At 51.0% G+C, this 22,308-nt stretch overlaps 8 protein-coding genes across 8 annotated transcripts; 4 read left to right on the top strand and 4 right to left on the bottom strand.

Moving 5' to 3' along the window:
• Positions 1-95: 95 nt before the first annotated feature.
• PMZ80_007413 (uncharacterized protein) lies at positions 96-4,876 on the bottom strand (the record flags this gene model as incomplete). Its single annotated transcript, XM_064875821.1, has 2 exons — positions 96-3,730; positions 3,928-4,876. The coding sequence occupies 2 exons, from the start codon at positions 4,874-4,876 to the stop codon at positions 96-98; spliced, it is 4,584 nt and encodes a 1,527-aa protein (XP_064728085.1).
• A 1,581-nt stretch (positions 4,877-6,457) lies between these two features.
• On the bottom strand, positions 6,458-7,373 carry PMZ80_007412 (uncharacterized protein; the record flags this gene model as incomplete). The annotated part of the gene is made up of 2 exons (XM_064875820.1): positions 6,458-7,133; positions 7,369-7,373. 2 exons carry the CDS (start codon positions 7,371-7,373, stop codon positions 6,458-6,460), a joined length of 681 nt encoding a protein of 226 aa, XP_064728084.1.
• A 74-nt stretch (positions 7,374-7,447) lies between these two features.
• PMZ80_007411 (uncharacterized protein) lies at positions 7,448-9,220 on the bottom strand (the record flags this gene model as incomplete). The annotated part of the gene is made up of 7 exons (XM_064875819.1): positions 7,448-8,069; positions 8,167-8,372; positions 8,417-8,484; positions 8,534-8,570; positions 8,622-8,806; positions 8,860-8,995; positions 9,044-9,220. 7 exons carry the CDS (start codon positions 9,218-9,220, stop codon positions 7,448-7,450), a joined length of 1,431 nt encoding a protein of 476 aa, XP_064728083.1.
• Positions 9,221-10,397: 1,177 nt separating this feature from the next.
• On the bottom strand, positions 10,398-11,597 carry PMZ80_007410 (uncharacterized protein; the record flags this gene model as incomplete). Its single annotated transcript, XM_064875818.1, has 1 exon — positions 10,398-11,597. One exon carries the CDS (start codon positions 11,595-11,597, stop codon positions 10,398-10,400), a length of 1,200 nt encoding a protein of 399 aa, XP_064728082.1.
• A 486-nt stretch (positions 11,598-12,083) lies between these two features.
• On the top strand, positions 12,084-12,564 carry NTF2 (Nuclear transport factor 2; the record flags this gene model as incomplete). The annotated part of the gene is made up of 3 exons (XM_064875817.1): positions 12,084-12,173; positions 12,225-12,296; positions 12,346-12,564. The coding sequence occupies 3 exons, from the start codon at positions 12,084-12,086 to the stop codon at positions 12,562-12,564; spliced, it is 381 nt and encodes a 126-aa protein (XP_064728081.1).
• Positions 12,565-13,339: 775 nt separating this feature from the next.
• On the top strand, positions 13,340-13,883 carry TVP18 (Golgi apparatus membrane protein tvp18; the record flags this gene model as incomplete). The annotated part of the gene is made up of 3 exons (XM_064875816.1): positions 13,340-13,390; positions 13,443-13,537; positions 13,583-13,883. 3 exons carry the CDS (start codon positions 13,340-13,342, stop codon positions 13,881-13,883), a joined length of 447 nt encoding a protein of 148 aa, XP_064728080.1.
• A 1,359-nt stretch (positions 13,884-15,242) lies between these two features.
• On the top strand, positions 15,243-18,643 carry PMZ80_007407 (uncharacterized protein; the record flags this gene model as incomplete). The annotated part of the gene is made up of 2 exons (XM_064875815.1): positions 15,243-16,173; positions 16,221-18,643. 2 exons carry the CDS (start codon positions 15,243-15,245, stop codon positions 18,641-18,643), a joined length of 3,354 nt encoding a protein of 1,117 aa, XP_064728079.1.
• An 863-nt stretch (positions 18,644-19,506) lies between these two features.
• PMZ80_007406 (uncharacterized protein) lies at positions 19,507-20,529 on the top strand (the record flags this gene model as incomplete). Its single annotated transcript, XM_064875814.1, has 1 exon — positions 19,507-20,529. One exon carries the CDS (start codon positions 19,507-19,509, stop codon positions 20,527-20,529), a length of 1,023 nt encoding a protein of 340 aa, XP_064728078.1.
• Between the last annotated feature and the right edge of the window lie 1,779 nt (positions 20,530-22,308).

The following is a 22,308-nucleotide window of genomic DNA, read 5'->3' as shown; positions in this document are numbered from 1 at the left end:
TTATCAACAACCCCTTTTTTGTTCTGCTGCATCTCCTTGGCTGTCCTTGTCTTGTCGACCTGCTGTGTCTTCCCTCTCAGCTACGTGTTAACTGGCTAAAGCTTGTGAAGGAATTGCAAAGTCGCTTTTGCAGTGGGTGTGATGTTCAGACCAGGAGTCGCTATCAGGCATGCGCACACTGCTTGACGGCTTTTAGCATCCCTGACCCTTGCAATGGACTTCACCATATTCGTCGTTATCATAACCTGATCGTCTGTTGTATCAAGGAGGGCTTTCAGCAAATCGCGGCCGAAGAAATGGTTCTTAGTCGCAATGAGCATGATCCCTTCCGTGACAGCAACATGGGCGTTTATGTCGCGCAGAATGATTGACAGATCTGAGGGATCGCAGAGCCGTATGGCTGCTTCAACGAAAGACGTGTCGATTGTGACTTTCTTGTCACGGTGAGCAACCAGGAAACGCATCACGCGTGAGCATGATGTAGGAAAGTTATGAAGCTCGGTCGTCGACAGCCGCGAGATAGCACAGCTAAATTGGCCAGATCTTGCATCTTGCGTTTGCGATGAGCTCTGTGAACTCCAGGCCATCATCATCTCTACCATGTTCTCGGACACAGATGTGAGAAGTCCCTGACCAGCGATGTATTGTTGTTCAGTCTGACCCAGAATATACTCGAGCTTGTATGGCGCGCAAGCCGGGACCTCAACAACTTTTGCGACAACGGCATCAGTTATGCGACACTCTGCGGGCCTTTTTGCAAGCAACGTATCGATGATGAGGTTGCTCGTTGTAGTATTGCTGCATACCGCACTCATGACTGCCTCAGTGACAGCAGGCGTCCCTTCCTTGTTCAACAGCAGTTCCAGCGGCACTGCTGTAGATCGATGGCGAACGGCGCAGAGCAACACATTCTCTGTGACACAGTTGCATCTGCTCCCGCTCTCAAGCAGTAGCGATAGGAAGGTTGTGTGATCTTCCGTCAATTGTGCTGGAAGTTCGTCGAGTATCGAAACAATGAACATATCTGTGATGAGAGCATTCTGCTCCGCGATCGGCAAGAATTTGGCAAGCGTCTGCGCGTGATAGTCAGGTTTTGCCAACACCGCTATCAGCAGCTCGCAGGTGAATGTCACCGAACGTTGAGTTCCATCTGGCATGGACAGCAAGGCGTCCAGGTTAGCCTGATCGCTGATAGCTTCGAAGAGTAACTTCTCTGTGATTTCAAAGCCTCCGTGGACTTTCCCAAGCAGTAGCCTCAAAGTTTTCCCACTGCCTGGAGAGCTTGCGAAGATGCTCAACATTGCTGTTGTAAAGTCGTCGTCGTTATCTAGAATGCTTGAGTCTATTTCCAGAAACCTTTCCATCCACTTGAGACGTTGATCTGGATCCGTACGAGCAATCACATGAAGCAGCTTCTCATTGACTTGGATCTCATGACCACGTTTCGAGATAAGAGCTTCGATGAAGCACTTACCAGTCTCACCACCTTGTAGTGCGGTATCTATGATTGCTGTAGAAATGACAAGGGTTTCTCCTCGTTTGTTGAGAAGCACTTTCATCAATTCCGGACCACAGTCGTCGTTCTCTACTATCGCCGTGACGACATGGTGTGTGATATCTGCTCCGAAAGCCTTACTCGTTAGCACGTTCGGATTGCCGTCGTTGCAATCCACTCTGACATCCAAAAGTAGCTCGAAGACCTGTCTTGCAGACCCGCGACACGCAGCAGCTAATGCTCCGTGGTAGGCATGATCAGCATTGATGTCAGCACCATGCCGTAACAAAACCTCAACAGCTTTCATATGACCGTGGTAGGCAGCATGCTCCAGAGGGGTAGCTGCTACAGCTGGAGCTGGACGTGAGTAACTTGACACGTCCCTGATTGACATTGCTTCTGATGTTTCGGATGAGGTTGATAGTGAGCGTTTGAATTTCGTGATGTGTTGATCTTGATACTCGTCCAAGGTTTCCCTTAGCACTTCGGCAGATATACTACCACTGACGTCGTTCACCTTCCGCGGAGCACTCTCTATCAGAGATTGCAGAACACGAGAATGTCCGTTCATTGCAGCAAGGTGCATACCCGTACCTTCTGGACGGGGGTAGCGTCCTGGCAAGGTATACTTGGTCCACAAATCATAGCGATTGCTGCTAGTCTGGTACAGGAGCGAGACCTTGTTCATTAGGCTTTCGTCGAGGATGTCTTCAGTATGACGGACGAGGTCAAGCCAGTGCTCGGCGCAAAAGCGATAGAAATCTCGGTACGGGTTCGGTGTTAGGTCGAACAACGTATGTTCTGCGTTGGAGGATCGTTCTTGATCGTTCGTTTCAAAGTTAAAGGCATTGTTGTCAAAGTCCGTGAAGCACAGATATGTGACGCAGATTTTTGTCATCTCCTTCATGATCTCTGGCGCAGTAAGCGAGTGGCGATGTTGCTCCTTGCACTCTGGCTGAATGACCTCCAAAAGGTATTCGGCCGCCGTTCGATGTATAACATAGTAATACTCGTAATTGACAAAGACGAAGAGTCCACACCATGGGCGTAATTCCCGCTCTAAGCGCTTCGGATTCATGCTCAATTCTGCTAGGTTTGTTGGTGGTGTTCCTGACAACGAGATATCCAGAGCGATAGCGATCTCACCTATGGTTAGAGGCCGGCGCGCACCAAGCATGATCCTCAATGCCTGCTTCACTATTTCGACGCGGCCATCGCCCCTTTCAAGAACGCTGTTGTACAGCTCACGGACAGGAGCGAAAAGGTGTCCAAAGTCTTCCTTCTCTGGCCACAGACTTGATTGGAGGGCCGACTTCACTTTATGCATCACTGCGGAGACCCAGATATAGGTCCGGCTTTGCATACCCATAAGCTTGCTTGTGATGCGCTCCTCCACTTCCGACGACAGACCCTGTTGAACAGCCAGGTCTTTCATCTGCATCTGAATGACAGCGCCAATCTCTGCATGAAGCTCTACATTCTTGTCTTCTCCACGTATGCGTCTGCACGCAGGCAGTTCCTGCAATGCCTGTACAATGTCCCTGTAAGGACGGCTGGTGACCAAAAACTTGATGCGGCTTGTCTTTCGACGTACTTCCTGTTGCTGCCCACAAAATCGGCTCAACTCGCGGAGCAGACGGTCTCGATGTGTGTCGCAGCAGTCATCTAGCGCATCCAACACGCATACTATGGGTGTTCCCTCTTCGTTGCATGCGACTTTCCAAAAGACTCGCCATAATGCATCAATATTCGTCCGTAGCTTGGAATCATTGGCTTTCCAATCATCAAGAGCATATTTGAGTAAGCAGGATTGCTTGATGAAGATCTGATGTAGCATGGCGCACAGCGCGTTAGCTAAGCTTCCACCAACTTCTTCTGGTTGGAAGAAATGATAACATATGATGGTGTCTTCAGAAAAACTGCGCTTGAAGTCATCCTCGGTCAAAAACTTGCACAGGACGGACTTGCCACAATAAGGATCTGCAGATATCCATAGCAGATCGTCTTCCGAGCTTGCAAGCCATTGCTCGTAGGTACTATCATCCAATACCCAAAGACATGTTTTCTGAGCACGCCCGGAGATTCTTTCCTTGTATTCCTCGTAGTGGCAGGTATAGAATGCCGACAAACAGTCTCGATTCAACACGAATTCGTGAGACTGCGCTTGCCAGTTGTTGTGTGCGACTTGTTGCTGATAGTGCTCACGAACGAGATGTGTTTGCTCCTGCATGATATCTGCGAACCATAGTTAGCTTATGATCTCACAACCACGTTGATATATTCTGTGACTTTGTGAGCCAGACATGACAAATTGAGAGAACAGCACGCATGACTCTTGCCTTAGTGATTGTCAGTAGCACGGGTGAAGAAGAAAGATATGATTATTGAGGTTCAGCAGCACGACGTGATAGTCTGTAGAATCTAAGACTCACCCTGCAGTTGTCGGATCGGTTCTAGCCTCAGCGTCTCTCCGGGCGATAGATAGGACAAGAGCTCTTTCGCAAAAGCAGCCGCCGTCGCAGATGCCCACTTATGCCAGTCGTCGTTCTTGCTACCATCAGCATAGTCGCTGATACCACGGATGACAAGGCAAGGGAAGTTGTTCATCAATCCAGCAGCTTCCATTTCAATGCAAAATGCTTTGTGGTCGTCGAAGAGCTGTTTCGCTTTCTTTGCATTCTTGATGACTTGATTCCCTGACACTACGATTCCATAGTGTATCTCAGGAGATGTTCCTTCGCGAGGAGTAGATACTTCGTGAGCAGGTCTGGCGGCAGTGTTCGCCGTGACCGAGGAGTGGTAAATAGGATCATGGCCTGGATGGACATAGCCTGTTTTCTTCATCTTCGGATATCGCTGAACCATGCCCTCAAGATATTGAGGTATGGGGCTAGCTTCCATCAGATGTTGAGCTCGCAGCTGAGCGAGAGCCGTTAGAAGCAGTTGTGGCGGCGCGTTGAGCGTGCCTGTTCGCACCCACCCACCACCTTCTTCAGCTTTGCCCATGTCATATTGGATAACACCACCATGCGTGCCGCTCGGCTTACTAACGACCACGTCGCCGAGCCTGATATCAGCTTCAGGATTAGGAATACCCCCGCCGATACCTACGAGGAGTCCAAAACGCAGTTGTTTAAAGGTTCTTGCCATATCTCTAGCAACATTTGCAGCTGAAACGGATCCGTACTGGCCATCAGGTAAGCATGCCACGACGACGTTGTGGTTGTGGATACGTCCCAGAGCATAGCTGTTGTTGTCGTTCTTCTCCGCCGCCACCGAGGTATTGTGAACCTCGTCAAACATAGCCTTGACCGCTGCGAGCTCCTCGAACAAGGCACACACGATGCCAATTTGATAGTCGTCAATAGAAGGAGCGGACATTGCGAAGCTTGTATGCAACTAGATCCCTTCACTGTGATAATAAGGGTCTTTACAGCTCATCCTCGTCGGGCATGAATTTTGTATCCTGGGATTCATGATTGCTAGCATCTGGGAGTGCTTGTCCAATAACAATCATAATGTCCTGTGATCAGCAAGACGTCATGATGCCACAATCTGTTTGTGTTGTAGCAAAAGTCTGACAAGGACAAGTAGAAAGCATTTTGACGTGTCCAGATCTGCGTGCTTGCGCGTGGTACAGCCGACGAGACCACCTTCCCCAGTGTGATCCGGACGTTTCGGCTCGTAATGATAACATTCAATCGCAACATGGCCTAACTACCGGAAGATGATAGCCAAAGTTGGGCGCAAGTCGAGCATCGCGAGAAGTCATGGCTGCTTGGTCGCTCAAATCAGCGGGAGGACCGGATTTTTGGTCACCAGGCATTCTTCGTGCTACCCAGCGGCGAGCTTGAGTCCTGAGGATGCTCAACAGACGCGACGTATCGTGCCAGAACCGAGTTGAGGCATGCATCAGCACCTAACTCTGTCCAACGGCACGTTGACCATATGCTATCAAAGCCATCTACAGTGGTTGCACAATGTCGATCTCGAGCGCAATCCAGGCTGCTGCGGCGAGTTCGGGAGGGCGATATCAAACGGTCTTATGTGCAATTTGCGAAAAATGATCAAGGGGGAGCACGAGTATTACATTGTGATAGAACTGAGATGGAAACCGCTGACGCGCTGAAATCCATTGCTCTCGCCAAGCATTCCAAAACAGCAGGCCTCGAGAACTTTGGCAGGACAGCAGCGCCCGGAACGCTAGGTGCCAGAGGTGTCAGACCATTCTTGCCATTGACAACAAAAGAACACTGTACCCGATTGTAATTGTATTATCAGCTATCGAATGACAAGACGGTTGGCAGCGTCAGGTCTTACAATATAGAGGGGTAAGCTAAGACAAATCCAGACGAGGAAGTCGCGCTCCACACCATGCATTGAATCCGTAGAAGCCTGAGGAGAGGCCTAGAGAAGCCCGTGAGTCGCCTGCAACAGATCAATGATCAGGGTCCTGGCTACGGAGATCACCGTTGGTGCCTAGAGTGCCAACATCGCGCCGAGCCAGCGAGCCGGTTTATACTATAGATGGCCAACTCGGCTTACCTGCCCAGCGTGAGGAGTTGGCCATCTATTTCATAAACCGGCTCGCCAGGTAACAAAATAATTGGCAAAGTCCTTCGTCAGACGCTTCAGGCCTGACGTGCAGTCTCCTAAGCCGCTAGATGTGCTCTATAGGCGAGCTAAGCATACCTAGATGTGCACAGCTGATCCCTAAGAATACGGTGGTCCAGGCACGGATGATGCTTGTCTGCGAAGTTGAGGGCGCAGAGACAGGCCATACTTTATCTATACTCGACGTCTGCTACCGCACGACAACCGGATCATTCCAAGAAGCCGGCTGCAGAAGTCATGCGCTTTGTCTCAGCTCGCCTGGGATGGCCGGTGGAACCAACCCCGGGATGTTCTTTGTCCCACAGCAGGCCCATGATCATCTTTGTCCTCCCCGAGCCCTGTACGATGCTACACAACCAGAAATATCCCGTCGTATAGGATCTCATCCTCACCATCGTCACCCTCGTCTAGATTGTCTTCCACCATCTTGCCCTTCCGCTTCGCCATCCTTTGTGCCTCACGGTGGCTCTTGCGCAGGTTCTCCATGCCGGTCTCAGTCTTCGATATCTTGCGAGCCCAATATTGTTCCTTCGAGGGATATCCACTCATCGAATGACGTTTACGCCGGCTCGACCCCCATCTGGCTTGTGCTTCGACCTGAAAGCGTCGGTTAGCTTCCGTAGCAGAAAGACCTTGGACCACCTCTGGGCTTACACTTCCTGACAATGACAGGTCTGAGCCTGAAGCTGATGACGGCCTGCTGTTGGGGCGTCGCGTTGAATCGAGCCATTGTCTTCTGAGATCTGGTAGGCAATCTAGGCCGGAGAGTCCTGTGATGCGATATGCTCGACTGCGTGATGAAGTATTCTCGGAGTTTGATCGCTTGGGGCTCAAAGGAACCTGCACCGGTCGAGTTCCCTTTCCTCTTTCAGTTGAGACTTGGAGGCTAGCGAATCTTTCGGAAAGATCTGGACACTTAAGATCGGGCCGGAAAACGTGATCTTGGGCTACAGTCTGGGAATTAAGCGAGCCATTTTCTGACACAGCTCTCGAACCATCGTGCTGGCTAACAATATTCAGACGACTGAAGCTCTTTTGTAGACTGTGCTAGTCCGCCATCTCAAAAGTCGACATATCGGTTTCTGCAGAAATAGGATGCATGGGCCGTGACAGTGTTGACAATACCCAGATGATCAGAGTAGTAGGATGGAGTTTCCGGCAATGAGTATTGCAGGTGGGAGGATGCTCGATCGCAACTTCTCCTTTGAGCGGCGCAAGAGCCAGCAGTGACGGGTTAACACCAGCCTAAGTGTAAGCACGCCATGACTTCACTTACCAACGCCCGCCCACTATGCTGCACGACGGTTGTTTGACGAGTGACGCCGATGAGATGGCATATCATGTTATGTTAGCCTTGCGCTGCAATGGGCCTGAACAATAAGAGTGATACAGTGGCTCAGTACTAAGTTGTGATCTGTTAGACTGCGAATCTCTCGAGCGGAAGTCTTCAAGCTTGACAAACTCGGCAGTAACTGGGACACTGCCAGCCGTTGTAGTTTGTTGTGCTGATTTGGTCCAGGACAGCGGATGCTGCGTCGGTCGCTGCACATGTATGCGCTTGACCGGCTGGGCGTCGGAGCCTTTGTGCTTGAGGCCCAGCCATTTTGGCAAAGTTCTCGCTACGAAGACTCTAGCTGTCGGTAGGCAAGCGCAAATGACTCCTGCATAGGCCTCCGCAGCAGACCATAGTGCAACAGGGAGATAGTCCCACATCGGGTTTTGAGTATCCGCTACGATCACCAGTGAACGGAGTCGTAAAATGCCGACGACGGTAACAACAATGCCGGTGCTGAACATGATGCAGATTTGGGCTTTGGCTTTCCATGAATAGGAGAGTTGTAATCGTGTCAGTGAGGCTATAGGTAACACTAGGACGACCACGTCGAAGAAGATGTTGAGCACTGCATGTGCCCAAACAGCGGCACCACCGTCGACGCACGTTCCGGTCTTCTCCGTGTCCCTATGCTTGTTAGCTCGAAAACCAGTACCGCCATTGCCAGGATGAGATCAGGCCCATGTGAAAGTTTGACTAGGACGGGCAATGGAGGGAAACTCACCAATTTGTCCAGGCGTAGCTGATAGGTGAACATTGAAAGGTCAGGGCGAACAGGAAAGCCAAGGCAAAGCACCAGAGGGCCGCCATGACGACGTAGACGGTATTGCGAAAGTTCTTGTCGATGAACACTCGAAGATAGAAGGCTAGGACCGAGAGCTTCATAAGCACCGTGGAGAAGAGGTAGAATGGCTCGGAGAGAAAGAAGTACTAGGACAGGTTAGCTGACACAGGTTGTTGAGTCGCTGACTTACGAAGAGCATGCGAGCAATCTGTTCGAACGAAATCTCCCAGATGTCCTTGCCCAATCCATTGTGCACCACTAACTCCGAGTTAGCCGATGTCTTCGCCCCGAAAAACTAGCCACTTACAGAAGATGTGAAAGATGGTGAGTGGTAACGCAGTGGCCTGTGAAATTTAGCAACTAGATGCGTTCTGTGGCCGCCAGTGAGTACCTACCCAACTAGCAACTATCAAAGTATCGTCCCATCCCCAGAGCTCGAATCGCCGAGCGCTTCGTGCGAATATGCGAATGGCGAGGAAAACTGTAGCGACACCAAGCAGTATTGGGCTTGCTATGATTACAGTAATCGATTTGTCCCGTTTCGGTACGTTGCAAGCTTTTTTTGACAGTTTCTGTGTGGCTGCATTTCGTCAGTCCTCGGTGCTAGCATAACTGCTTTGTCGCAAATCTTACTCAATGCATCCCGCGTCGTGCATTGTGCTGTGGCGCATATAGTGACATTGTCCCACAGCGGTTGACTCGAGCATAAACAGGTCGTGTCTGTAACCAAGCACCCCGTGAGCGGGACAGCTTCCAGCATGCAAGTGAGCTGTCGATGGAATTAGTGTATGTCTAGTTCGCACAAAGGGTTACTCACAGCGCACGGGGGATATGGGGGCAGCGTAGCTTGTATATCTTGAGCTTGTACCAACGTGCTTAGCCATAGCAAGCCAGCTGCGATGGTCAATGTGTAGAACCTCATTCGTCCGTCGGCAAAATCTTTCCAGCAGATACTCTGTGAGCGGTAGAGCAGTCCTGGATCAGACAAGACCATTTGCCATGACCTCGAGCATCTTAATAATACGAGAAGCGGCAGAGGATTGGATCAGCCCACCGCCCCATCCTCGAGTGAAGCTAAAAGCGAAGACCAATATTCGAGTTCCCACACCGAGAACTAGGACGGAGGTTAAGGCTCACATTGGTTCATTGCAGAAGTATCAGCAGCAAGCCAGGATCATCGTTGCTGAAATTGTTCCTTAGCGGCCAGGGCGTGCATAGCAAAGTCTCCTTTTGCGCAGACCATTGCGCAACAGGTGGCTGAAGTTGGAAGTCCAGGGATTTCCCGATGGCATTGTTGGAAACGTCAATGGCCTAGCAGTACCGAGACATTAGTAAAGGAAAAAGACTCCGAGCTCGAAGTTGCTTTATCAGAAGCTAGTCATTGTCGTGAGATTAGCGAGGATGTTTTGATGAGCATGCAGCTGGATTTACGGGCAAAACAGGCTGACCTGCTCGGGCTTGTGCGCTTCGTAGGGGTGGTTTCTGAGAAGATCTTCTGGTGTCGTTTCAGTTCGTGGTGGAACTCCCGGCGTCCAGGCTACCCAGCTCGAGGACAAGACCAGGTGCTGCTTTAACAGATCTAGAATCCGAAAGTGATCAAGATAGCCAGATTCTGTAACCGAGAGTCGTTGCTAAAGAGTCAAGGCGAGGCTAGTGCCCCACTCTTATGTACCAGCCATGTGTCTCTGCTCCATTTCTGGGGTGCAATCTGGACCCAACTGACTCGGAGGCTACTACTGTACGGAGTATGATCTCGATAATGAGCTAGGACTACCTGCCCAATCAGTTATAGTCCATACAACATCGCCGGTACAACCTCCATGGGATGAGGTGTAGCGGCATGAGTGGCTTGCAATGTATACTTCGTGAAAGCGATGCTGTGGTGGCTAATATACTGATGTAGCGATAGAAAGTCATTGAGAGTGTGCTTGGTATTCATCTGCACAGCATACATGAAACAGGGTAGCCAAACAGGGATTGTTACAGTCTAGAGGCAGCCTTGGCAAACTCAAAATATAGCGTCATGTCAGCAGGTCATCATCGACGCAAGCGCAAAGTTGTACCCAACAAGCCCTACCGTGTCGCTTGGCTGTGAATCATCAAAAGACCCCGATATCTACCACCTCAGACTTGACACCTCTGGTTACATTCCACGCACACTGGCGCATTCATTATGACTTTGCCTCGAGCTGCTGGTTCGGGAGCATGATCGGGCAGCCATCCGCATACGCACTCAAGGCGCTCTGTCCGCCGGTGTGTATGAACAGAGCATTCACCGGACCTGTTTGATGCGCGCCTGCAGGTTTTTGCAAAGCTTGCGCACTCTGTGCCCAATCCAGCATTCCACGCAACGCCTTCGCTGTGTAGACTGGATCGAGCAACAACGAATCCGTTCTGGCTGCAAGGTCCAGCGTTTCCGCAGTATCAGCATCGAGAAGACCATAGCCTCGACCGACAAAGCGCTCATCGAGATGTACATCTGCTTCAGTTATGTCAGTTTCTGGATCTAGTCCGATGAGGCCACCGGCCGTTCTGGCGAGACGCAGTATTCTTTCCTCCTGATGAGAGCGAGACTTGGTTGGAGAGGTTAGGATACCAACAATCTTACGCTCGAAAGTAACAGCAGGCTCTGCATGATTCACCTTTTCGTGCAACTTGAAGCCAGCGATCAGTCCAGCCAAAGTGCTGCCGCTGCCACATGCAACGAAAATGTAGTCAAACTGCTTGCTGCCACCAAGACGCTGATCTGTAGCAAGCTGCTGTTCCTGCGATGCAATCTCAAACGCGCAGCGTGCATAGCCTAAGCCTCCAAGCGGATGAAGACTTGCGCCCGAAGAAATCCAGTATGGAGTCTGGCCTTGAGCTCTCAGCTCATCGAGAATTGGTATGAGAGGAGCTTTCTCGTCCCCAGTGTCGCTCTCGTCAGTGATTCGTACATCAGCACCAAGCAACTTATTCAGCTGAACGTTGCCGACCTTTGCGAAGGCGTCCTTGTCCTTCGCAATACGCAGCCCGCCGATGCCTCGATGTAGGAGAACAGTGCATTTGAGGCCAAGAATTCTCGCTACACTGGCTACTTGTACAGTATGATTGCTCTGGATTGCTCCTTCGGTCACGATCGTCGTTACATTCTTTCGAGCCAGAATATCGGGAATGATATACTCGAATTTTCTGTATTTGTTGCCGTAACAGGTCAACGGGCCAGCTTGGTCCTCTCGTTTCGTCCACAGGCGTACCCCTGAGGAAGATTGGTCCACATTTAGGTTATTCGCGTACTGTGTGAGGTTGGGCAACAGGTGAATTGGCGAAGGATGAGCATAACTAAGTCGGTGTACTGGGAGGTTGCTGAACGGGGTCGGGAGATTGATCATGATGCACTTTCAGGCACAAATCACGAGGATGTTGACGCGAACATAGAAGGAAAGCCTGAAAAGCTCGTACTGACGACCACGTAATGATGTTGTTAGCATCGTCTTCCTACCTGGAGCACGAAGGGGTCATCGGGACCTTTAAGTCCATGGGCGTAGTACTGCACGTAGGCTTGTGATAGAGGTTGCCTTTCTTTGCTGTGTTTATAGAGTCATACCAGTGGCCGGAAAGGAAGTTGAGCCTGATGATTGGATCGATTAGTATCGGGTGAGCCTTGCTTGTCCCGCTTCACAGCCTTGCGTGACGCAGGCAACTTGAGCTGCGGAGATTGTTTGTTGATGTGGGATGCGACAACTTTGTCTATTCGGCCTTCTTCTACGCCTCGCAACTGCCACAAGCCTCAAACCTTTCGAAAGCAAGAAAGCATACTGTAATCTGTTAAATATCCGATCGAAGACACACAACAGCCCTACAGCCAACACGTAACCATGGCCAATTTCCAGGATATCGCTCAACAATTCGTTGATTTCTACTACAAGACCTTTGATGCGGACCGAACACAGCTCGTGGCTTTATACGTGAGAAAGGCAAAGGTCCTTGGATAGGGCTTGGTAGCTGACAGGGTTCAGAAACAAACCTCGATGTTGACATTTGAGAAGGAGCCATTCCAAGGCGCGCAGAACATTGTTGAGAAGCTTACCGTGAGTGTGCAGCAATAGAACATTTGAGGGCTGTCTAACGACAGACCAGAATTTGCCCTTCCAGAAAGTGCAGCACAGAGTCGATACAATGGATGCACAGCCATCGTCGCAAGAGGGTGGAATCCAGGTGCTTGTGACAGGAGCGTTAATGGTTGACGACCAGCCACAACCCATGTCTTATGTTCAGACTTTCACCATATTGCCAGCGGATGGGTCGTACTATGTCTTCAATGACATGTTCAGACTGGTGTACCCTGCACATGGCTGAGGCAGGCACACCTATTTCTTGAGCGTTTTCGCACGGCATGCAGGGCGGCAAGACTCAAAAGCAATGGTGTGACATTTTGAAGGTCAGCAGCAAGATGATCATAGAAACAGTGCTGCCACTTCGGATACCAAATGTATTAAGATCTGCCTGCGCTTGGCAAGAATGCGCAGTTAAGGCAGGCTCCATCGATCGAGCTGCGCTGTGGCTGCCACCGAATTCAACTGTCAAAGCTGACGCGGCTTGCATGTACAAACTAAGATTCTTGTTGACATAAGATTTGATTTTATACAAATACTCGTTGCGCCTCTTGATCGTACGTACCGTAGCCCAAAATTGTCAGTGTTAGAGAAGGAGCAACCGGAATTGCGTTTCAAAGCCTTGTGCAACAGCCACTAGCCTGGTCACTCCCGTCGCCAGGGCCTCCTGCTTACGGAGTAGTCCCAACTTGTCTCTATTCAACACAGCAGACAACATCAACGTCACCTTCCGCAGCCAGTATAACAAACATAAACAACCGCAACACAGTAGCGCCTATCATCCGGGTTGACGGCTCGTTCGCGCTCTCCATCAAAACCATTTCAAGGCGGACGCTTAGATCTCTCAGCCGCAGCTTCCTCCAACCGACTTGAGCGCAGACTCCGTTTACACAAGCATCTATCACGTTCAGCGACTATTGTGACTGCCTCGTCTCGGGGTTGCAGCACACTTTCGGAAGAGACCTCAGACTGGACGGCATACCCACCTTTTGAAGCATAGATACTGAACGACAAACAAGATGGGCTTTCAGGAAGAACTGAGGTCGCGAAACTTCTCACTATATGCTCAGGTTCGTAGATCCGTATTGGCGATCGGCCGAGCGGTCGACTGACTGTGAACAGTGGTTGGGGGTCCTAAGCATAATACTTGGACTGGCTTTGGGCGTCGCAAACATATTCCATTTCAACCTTCTCATTCTATGGAGTATTATCTTACTGTGAGTCCGTGCAACACTGTCATTGAGCCACTTGCTGACCAACAGATGCTGCGCCCTTGTCCTTGTCTTCGTCGAAATACCTCTTCTCCTCAGAATATGTCCGACCTCGTCCAAGTTTGATGCCCTCATCCGAAAGATCACCACAAACTACATGCGAGCTGGCATGTACGCCGCCATGGGCGTGTTTCAGATCCTCAGTGTCATCTACGCTGCCAGCAGTTTGATCGCTGCAGGCGTGGTCATGCTACTGACGGCAGCTTGCTATGCCATCGCTGGCTTCAAAAACCAGGACTTCGTCGCAAGCAAAGCTTTGGGCGGACAGGGCGTCGCTCAGATGATTGTGTAAAACAGAATGACGAATGCCACGACATATTGTATTTCGGTTTCCAGAGGTTCAGGCGCCATTGCTTCCGATTCAATTCATGACTTACTGCCAGCATGAGACTATTGGCCTCGAAGATCCTATGTTCAGATATTAAGACTGTTGAGCATCGAACAGGAGGATGGATTGTAATAGCATGGTGTTTGAACTCGGCGTTAGCAGAGCGAAGCTATTTCTTTAGCATGGCCGCAGCACAGGTTTCCCCAGATTTTTACCCAGGTCCTAGTATTGCGGGGAAGGCGATGAGCCATGCGGTGGTGCTTCTGGCTAAGGCAATACTTGTCGGGCTTCGGAGTATGCAATATATCGGCTCGAACATCGGGTTTTTGATGTAGAACCATGGCCCAGATACACAAGGTGTCTTCCTGCACTTTCCTGTGTCGTGTGAACAATGTAGTCTGTGTCGAGACCGACCAGAGAGGCTGGTCAGGGAACATGCAAGCAAAAAGCTCAAAAGTGCTGTATACAACTGGGGATATGGAAGTCTCGACCATTGATTTGGTAGAGCACTAAAGTGGTTCACACCGCTGAATGTTGTTTCTGTCTTCGACCTAGTTTGGTCCCACTCGTGCTATGGAAATGCCTCAATCGAAGCTCGTATACTCGAAGCTGTTGAGCGTGGACATACGCGTAGCACTATCCCAGCACACAAGACCAACGCCTCAAGAGTACTAAATGGTGGATGACCCGAGACGACTATCGTCACGACGACGAGCAGGATGGAAGAGTCCCACAGCTCATGGTCAGCACAGGCTTTGCTCGTTCTTGCGCAAGAAAAAGGACATCAGCATCGTGGCTTCCTGCACAGGGCCATCGACCAATGATCGGACGGGCGATTCTCGTGATGGCTTGGACTGGGAGCCAGTTGATGCCTCGTTGGCTCAGATTATTGGACCTGCATGGCATCGAGTCCACCTTACAAAAGTGTCTTAGCCGAGCCAAACCGCAGCTGCGGACCGAGTTCGTCATGCTGGATCTTTGTTGATGGTCACCAGGTTCAAGTTTCTTGCATCTCAGCAATGACCACTTTACTCCAAGTACATTCAGACATCCCACCGTGATTCTTCATATGGACAAATCTGTATATCTTGCTTCAATATTCTTGATTTCCTTTGTCGACCTCAATCAGTGCTATCTGTAAGTCCTGTCATGCCTAACCCACCATCACCCGCATCCTTGACCGCTAGAGAGTCAGCAGAATATACACAATGTTGCTATTCTAGTTCCGAGGTCACTAATGTCCCGGACCTTGGACTGGCAGCTCTTCTCGAAGCCTATCTGACAGACGACAGATCTTTGTGAACCACTATTACCTGTACCATCATGTCGGCTCCAGCCCCAGCTCCTCCGTCGATTCCTCCCCGACCTGTTAAGCAACAGGCGGCGGCTCAAGGGGTCTCAAAGCTGCCAGAAGTACCTCCACGACCGGCCTCCAAACGTATTGAGCGTTCCGTATCGCCTTCGAACTACCCTCGATCTCCTCTGAATGAGCCGTACGGTCTCACCAAGACCAAGACTCAGGACCTGCCTGTTCGGCCTCCCAGCGTACATCACTTGCCGACTCCTGGAGAGGAAGGTATGGAATATGCAAATATCGATTACAAGTCACAGAATCCTTCCTCAGCTCTCGCTCAAGATGCAGGTGCGCAGACACGAACCATTGGCGAGGATTTACACCTTCATGCGCCTAAGCCTTCTCTGCCGAAGGCAAGCGCAACTGCCCAGGTTCAAGGTGTTACTAAGACCGACTTGGGAAGACAATCTCACGACGACTTGAATCTCACCCGAACAAGGTCCAGGCAAAGCTTTTCTAGACCCGACTCTGCCGCCAGACCTGACTCTGCTGCTTCAGACGAACGACGCCGCTCTGTCGTGTATGGTGATGAGCAAGGTCCTGCCGCACTTGGTCTCCGAGTCCCTATCAACCCGCTCCTTGGTGATGTGCAAGCTCCTACACCACAAAGCATGTCCCCACAAGCTACTGGCGAGTCGCAACGTCGACATAACAGGAAGAAGAGTGGTGTAGAGGACTTCCGTCCACCTGACAGCTACGGTCTTCACGGCCACGGTGTGATTGCAAACAACAAGTTCGAGCGCGACTGGTATTCGAAACACCCAGAGCAACTCGAACATGAGGAGGGTCAAGGTCATGGCGTCTATGAGGGAATTGGTAGTGGCCGTGGCGGGTTTGCGCTTAGCAGTGACGAGCTCAACAAACTTGTCCGCGACACTGCCGCCCGCGGGGCAGGATTTGGTAAAATTACTACCATGAGGATGACTACCCTTGCTAACCTTCTGCAGGCACGAAAGAAAGCATCGTATCATACCCGGACGAGCAGATTGGATACATGGCTTCAGAAGTTTATCAACGATCACAACAGAACACTCCTCAACCCGATACATTGTCGCGACTGCACACACACAGCTCACAGCCCGTGATTGAATCTCCTCTCAAAAGAGCGAGCTTTCCTGCCGAAGACGCTCCCTCACCTGAGATCCGCAGATCTCGGGCCTCAATATCTCATGACTCAGACAAAGCAATTAGCGAGGACCACGACGAGGCTCATCACATTGATGCGCCCCAGCGCCGGTACAACAAGGTCACAGGTGGTCAAGAACAAATAAACGAGACTCAGCAAGCGACGTCTTACGTGCAACGTGTGGATGACGATGGCAATGAATACAGTGTACCAATTCTTGCTGAGGATGAGGTCGCAAAAGACATTGGAAGTGAGCACCAGCATCCAGCGGTTTCACCCAAATATGAGCGCCGCCACAGTCAGCAGTACGACGACAACGATCGTAGTGGAGCGCTCACCCCAACCTCCAGACCAGCTAGTAGACCTGGGAGCATATACCAGATGCACAGTGCATCCCACTCACTGTCACGATTCCTATCACACCAAGACGAACGAGACCACATGTCTACCCCATTGGAAGATGTGGCAGAGTATGAACCTCTTTTCGACGAGGATGATGAAACGAAGAAGGCCATGTCACCTGCGGAGAGGTTCAAGAGAAGACCAGACACTCTACAGAAGCGGTTTCCGAGTCAGGATATATGGGAAGATACACCAAGCAGCCACATGTACGTTGCAGAGGTATCGACCCCTGACTTACCGTCGCAAGGTGACTCTACGCAGTCTAATAAGCAGCTGACGGCTTCCTCCACGTTTGAGCCACCTGAGGCGGAACACGCTCGTAAAGAGGAAGTTTCGGAAGAGGACAAGCGGACATTGCAACACAAGGACGAGAGATTAGCAAAGTCCAAATGGGCGCCACATTTGAGGGATGATATGCCAACAAAATCACGACCTGGGATGGCAAACAGGTTTCCTAGCCAAGATATTTGGGAAGATACTCCGGACAGCAGTCAACTCGTCACCACAGTCGGGAGCCCGCAGCCTGAGGACGAATCATCGCCTGTCGAAACGAAGCCACCAGTGCCTACGAGGCCGGCTAAGAGCCGTCTAGGTGAGGGTGCAGCGCCTCAGCAGATCGAGCCTAGCATTGCACCGAACATCCCAGCCCGTCCACCGAAGCGAATGCATCAAGTACCACCGGCTGACGCAAAGTTGACTGAGCCACAAACACTCTCTAAGGAGACGTCCCCTACTGAGGCGAAGAAGCAACCAAGCCTACCGGATAGACCTAAGCCACAGATTCCTCCTCGACCAGGCAAGAAGTCTGCTGAGGATGAATTGTCCAAAGTCTTATCAGCCAGCTCGGCGGACAGCACCGAGACGAGCGTAAAGACAAAACCACAAGTACCTGCCCGCCCGTTAGGTGGCGCCCTCGCTAGCTTGAAAGGCAATTTCATGAGCGACCTGAACAAGAAGCTTGGCCTTGGACCTCCCAAAGAGAAGGAGAAGGAGCCCGAACCAGAAGTCGAGGCCAAGCCACTCGAGGACGCTCGAAAAGGTCGTGCTAGGGGTCCACAACGAAGAGCGCCCGCTAAGTCTCCAGCTGCAGAACCAAAACCTACCATGGGCTTCAGCATGTTTGCGCCAAGGTCGATGTGGCAGATAAATGAAGAGGATGAGCTAAGCACGGAACTCGAAAGCAAAAAAGATGTCGAGCCTGTCTCAGCTATGGATCATGCTGCCGATGCAGGTACGACAACGACGGCCCAACCTAAGGTGGAGAAAGACTTCTCCGAAAGACCTGCAGACGCACCTGCACCTCTAGCCAGCGGCCTTACGACAAATACTGCTGGCGAGCTGGCCGACCCCGTGCCAACAGGCGGTGACGAGAATCCAGAAGGTGAGCTGACGCGTAAGACGACTGCGAGCACAATGTCAGGCGAGCCGATCGAGCGCGAGGAGTCCAACGATCAGACGCATATGGTACCTGCAAGCCGTATGACTACTGCATCGGACTCCGACGATGTGAAGGATCAATTAGAAAAGGTCCCCACTAAAGAGTTCGAAGCGAAAGCCGATGACGAACCAATCAAGGTACGCCACGAACAGGTCTCCGCGGCCGCTCCTGATACTCATGAAGTTATAGGTCAATCCGAGTCCTCAAGAGACAGCATAAACGATCTGGACGCAACTCAACAAGCTAGTGCTGGATCTGAACGAGATGATAGGCCTCAGGAACCTATTAACGAGGACGATATTAGCTATGGCAAGCTTGAAGAAATGACTGCCAAGGCGGACGGGAAAGTGACTGCTGATGAAGACCCGCAGGCTGTGCTTCCTAGCAGGAAGGTAGTCGATTGAGTCGGCGGTCTTATGCTCACAGAATCACCTGGGCTTTTGGTGTTCTGGATCATATATTCATCAGCTCCATGTACATCAGCTTCGCCCACACGCTCATGAAAAACATTGATCAACTGCTCCTATAACAGAGAAATGTTTTGATATGCTTTCTGTTGTGTTTGTTAATGCAGTGGTATAACGACACAGTCATCAGAAGGTACGAAATCGCCAGGTAAGTCGTTGGTTTGCGCAGATGTTAATGCCTCTTTGATCATGCCTAGTGGATAACGTGGTCGGCGTGCGCATGAGAACAAAATCGTCGCGATGGGCTAATGACGAATATCAAGGCTTGGCTATTTTTGGCTGCATCTTGCCCTGACCGCACCCCGGTCGGAAAGGTCGATACAAACTACAGTACGGTACAGCCTATTCTGATCAGACCTCTCGGGGCCCAGCGCAGCTACTAGGACGTTGCATGATTCCGGAGTAGCCAAGGAATTCCCTACCTATCAGGTCCGTGCACTCCTTGGCAGCGTGGGCTTCTTGTGGCGAGTACGACCGGTACTCGTTTCTCATGAAGATACACAAGGCAGCTGGGCGCAGCCTAAGTACCAAACAACACAGCACGCACACACCCTGGACATATAGCGATGAAGACCAAGGGTAAAATGGCATATACGTTGGCCTACGCACCAGCAAGATGTTCGAGAACAAAGGAACCTGCTACACAAAACACAAAGGGCGGCTGGAAACCAGTACTCAGCTAACACCACTTGGACGCGAGAACAAAGACACTACAGCTAACCCGAAGCGTCGCCTCAACACCGAAGCATAGAGTATTGCCTGCGGACCTTCTAAGCTTAGAAATCTCACTCTAAGCAACCATGTCAGGTAACGGCAGAGCCGACGCAGCATTCCTCCATAACGTGCCCACATCCATATCCTCCTCCGCAACGTCTACCACCTCGTCACTAACAAGCAAATCGTCAGCTTCGTCAACGACATCAACTTCCATCTCCTCCCTCATCGCCTCGACAACCGTCAACGCCGTCACATCCGCCGCAGCATCATCCACCTCCTCCAGCACCTCCGCCGAACCAACCTCAACCTCAATCTACATATACAACCCCTCCACCACCCTCGCAATCGCCTTCTGGGTCATCTACGCCACCTTGATCCCCTACCACTTCTACCTCTCCGTCCACAAGCCCCTCATCGCCAAAACAGTCACCCAAAAACACAAATATACCATCCCGCTCGTCATAGCCGCACTCCTAAGTACCCTCGGTTTCGGCCTGCGCGTCGCATCAACCGCAACCGAATCCGGAAGACGTTCAGTAGGTTTGTATGCGGCCAGTCAGACCTCCATCATCATCGCGCCGATATTCATATGCGCAACGCTATACCTGCTGCTTGCGCATTTGATACAGCTTTGTCTCCCGGCTGGGCCGGATCGTGTCTTCCTGGGTGTTAGTCCAAGCTGGCTGGGGAAGGTGTTTGTGACGAGTGATGTGGTGAGTTTCCTGGCTCAGAGCGTAGGGGGTATGACCATGATGAGTGCGGGGTTGGCGGACACGGGGTCAAGGAAAGATACTGGGAGGGCGATATTGATGGTGGGGTTGGGGTGTCAGTTGGCGACGTTTACGGTTTTTATGGTTGTGTTGGGGTTGTTTTGTTTGAGGGTTAGAGGGGGACATGAGGGCGAGGGTGGGATAAAGGGCGTGGGTGGTGGGAATGAGAGGGATTATGGGTTTAATCCGCTTGTTAAGCAGGTTGTTAAGGGGATGTGGATTGCTAGTGTGCTTGTTGAGGTTAGTGATGCGTACTTGCTGTTACCTGCGAATGTAGGGATTCGTGAATCACAAGCTAACGTTGTTGCAGATGCGCTCTATCTACCGAACGATTGAATTGGGCGCAGGAATTGAAGGGTATCTGTTCCGGCATGAGTGGGCGCTTTGGGTGTTGGAGGCTGTGCCGATGTGGCTGGCTTTGCTTGTGCTGGGGATCTGGCATCCGGTGAAGTGGTTGCAGCAGAAGAGGAGGAGTCAGTTTGTGGATAAGTATAACCGGGCTAAGGACCAGAGCGGGCAATTGCCCAGGTGAATGGCACTGTGTCGATACTGACAAGGGTTTTGTCTCAGTGCACGGAAGAATTGACCATCCGAGTCATCATCGAGGTGTGGGATTGCGGACGCCGGATATGAGGTTCGTGCCTTCCTGTCATCATACATTCGGACATCGAATATTGGCAGGTGCCTCTAGCGAGTCCTCGTGCAGGAACAGCCGTACTAGCTGTACACCGAGAAGGCATAACACCTGAGAATTTTTGCTCCTCACATTATGTACAGTAGCATTGGCGTTTCTCAAGTTCGATCGTACCTTCCACGACATCATCTCGTGCCTTCGCGCTTACTTCGTTCCTCCTTCTGTCGTTTCTGCATCTATTGTCACTTTCTAAACCGTACCGTGCACCACACACTGAAGTAACGGATGTGGTTATTGATTGCCACAAGAAACTGCGGTCAGGTCTGTATACTGACTGTATTGCGCAGCTCGCAGCGCCCGAAGATACCGCAAGTCTTCGTTCGACGATGCAGAGACGACCCGGATTACTCGTATCTTCTGATTCCCAAGGCCACCCAGACAAGAAGTAAAGCGACAGACATTAAGCAACCATCCTCGTCAGGACTTTGGTCACATCCGACAAGCTGAAGACGATAAGGCGCTCGACCTTCATGCTTCATCCTCAGCTGACGTCGGATGTGAGTCAGCCGAAAGATCAATTTAGGCTTTTGATGACTTCGTACTCGTATCCAAAACCCTGCTCGGCTTTTACTCCTTCGTGTCCGACTCGCATTAACCGATTGGTCGAAGTTCAGTAAGTTCTTGGGGCTCACATCACAGAACCTCCGTTGGCGTCACGAAGAACGACAGGCACTCTTCGATCACCAACACGATGCTCGGCCATAATCATGAGCAGTCGGGTCCCATGCTGGACAAGGTTCATCTCAGCTCTCTGTCTGCGTCGCAACCTGCCATAGGTCAAATCTCATGAGGTCGACCGACACGGACCGGACAACGGCGACCCGCAAGGGTAAGTGATATCGACTGCTGCACATGATAAAGGATCTCGAAAGTCTTGGAGGAGTCCAAACGCAATTTTGGACGTGACACCAGCCAAGAGTCTAGCAGGAATCATACCTATAAGATTGGCTGAGATCCCCTGCTTTTCTGGAAACAAGCCATATCTGGTTAAGCCCTACTCTTCGGATCACGGACCCTTCGCTTATGCTTGAACTATCTTCATGCATAACTGCTCACAAGCTCGGATGCACAGATCAACCGCTTTTGTTCACTGTTACATGAATGTTTTCACTGCACTTTTGCGCCTCTTCCTGTCTTCAGACGGAAGCACTCGTCCCTAGATCGACTCATCGTCGGCTCGGGTGCTCAACCCATGCATACAGTTGCTTTTAGTGCAAGCTCAAGAACGTGGCAGCAGCCTTTTGTTCCGCTGTGTTTTGCCTTTTCCAATTCTGAACTCTCAAACCACTGGGTATTGAAGTTCGTCATTCTGCTTTCTCTTGCATATACATTCTTTATAGACTATTTTTTTTGATGTTATCTTCCTGTTGAACATCATCTCTGTGCCAGACCAGACCGCCAGACACTCAGCCACCGCGGAG

Source organism: Knufia obscura (genome assembly GCF_036327395.1).
Source record: "Knufia obscura strain CCFEE 5817 isolate CBS 148926 chromosome Unknown scaffold_9, whole genome shotgun sequence".
Classification (NCBI taxonomy): Eukaryota; Fungi; Ascomycota; class Eurotiomycetes; order Chaetothyriales; family Trichomeriaceae; genus Knufia; species Knufia obscura.
This window is presented reverse-complemented; position numbering and strand designations above follow the sequence as displayed.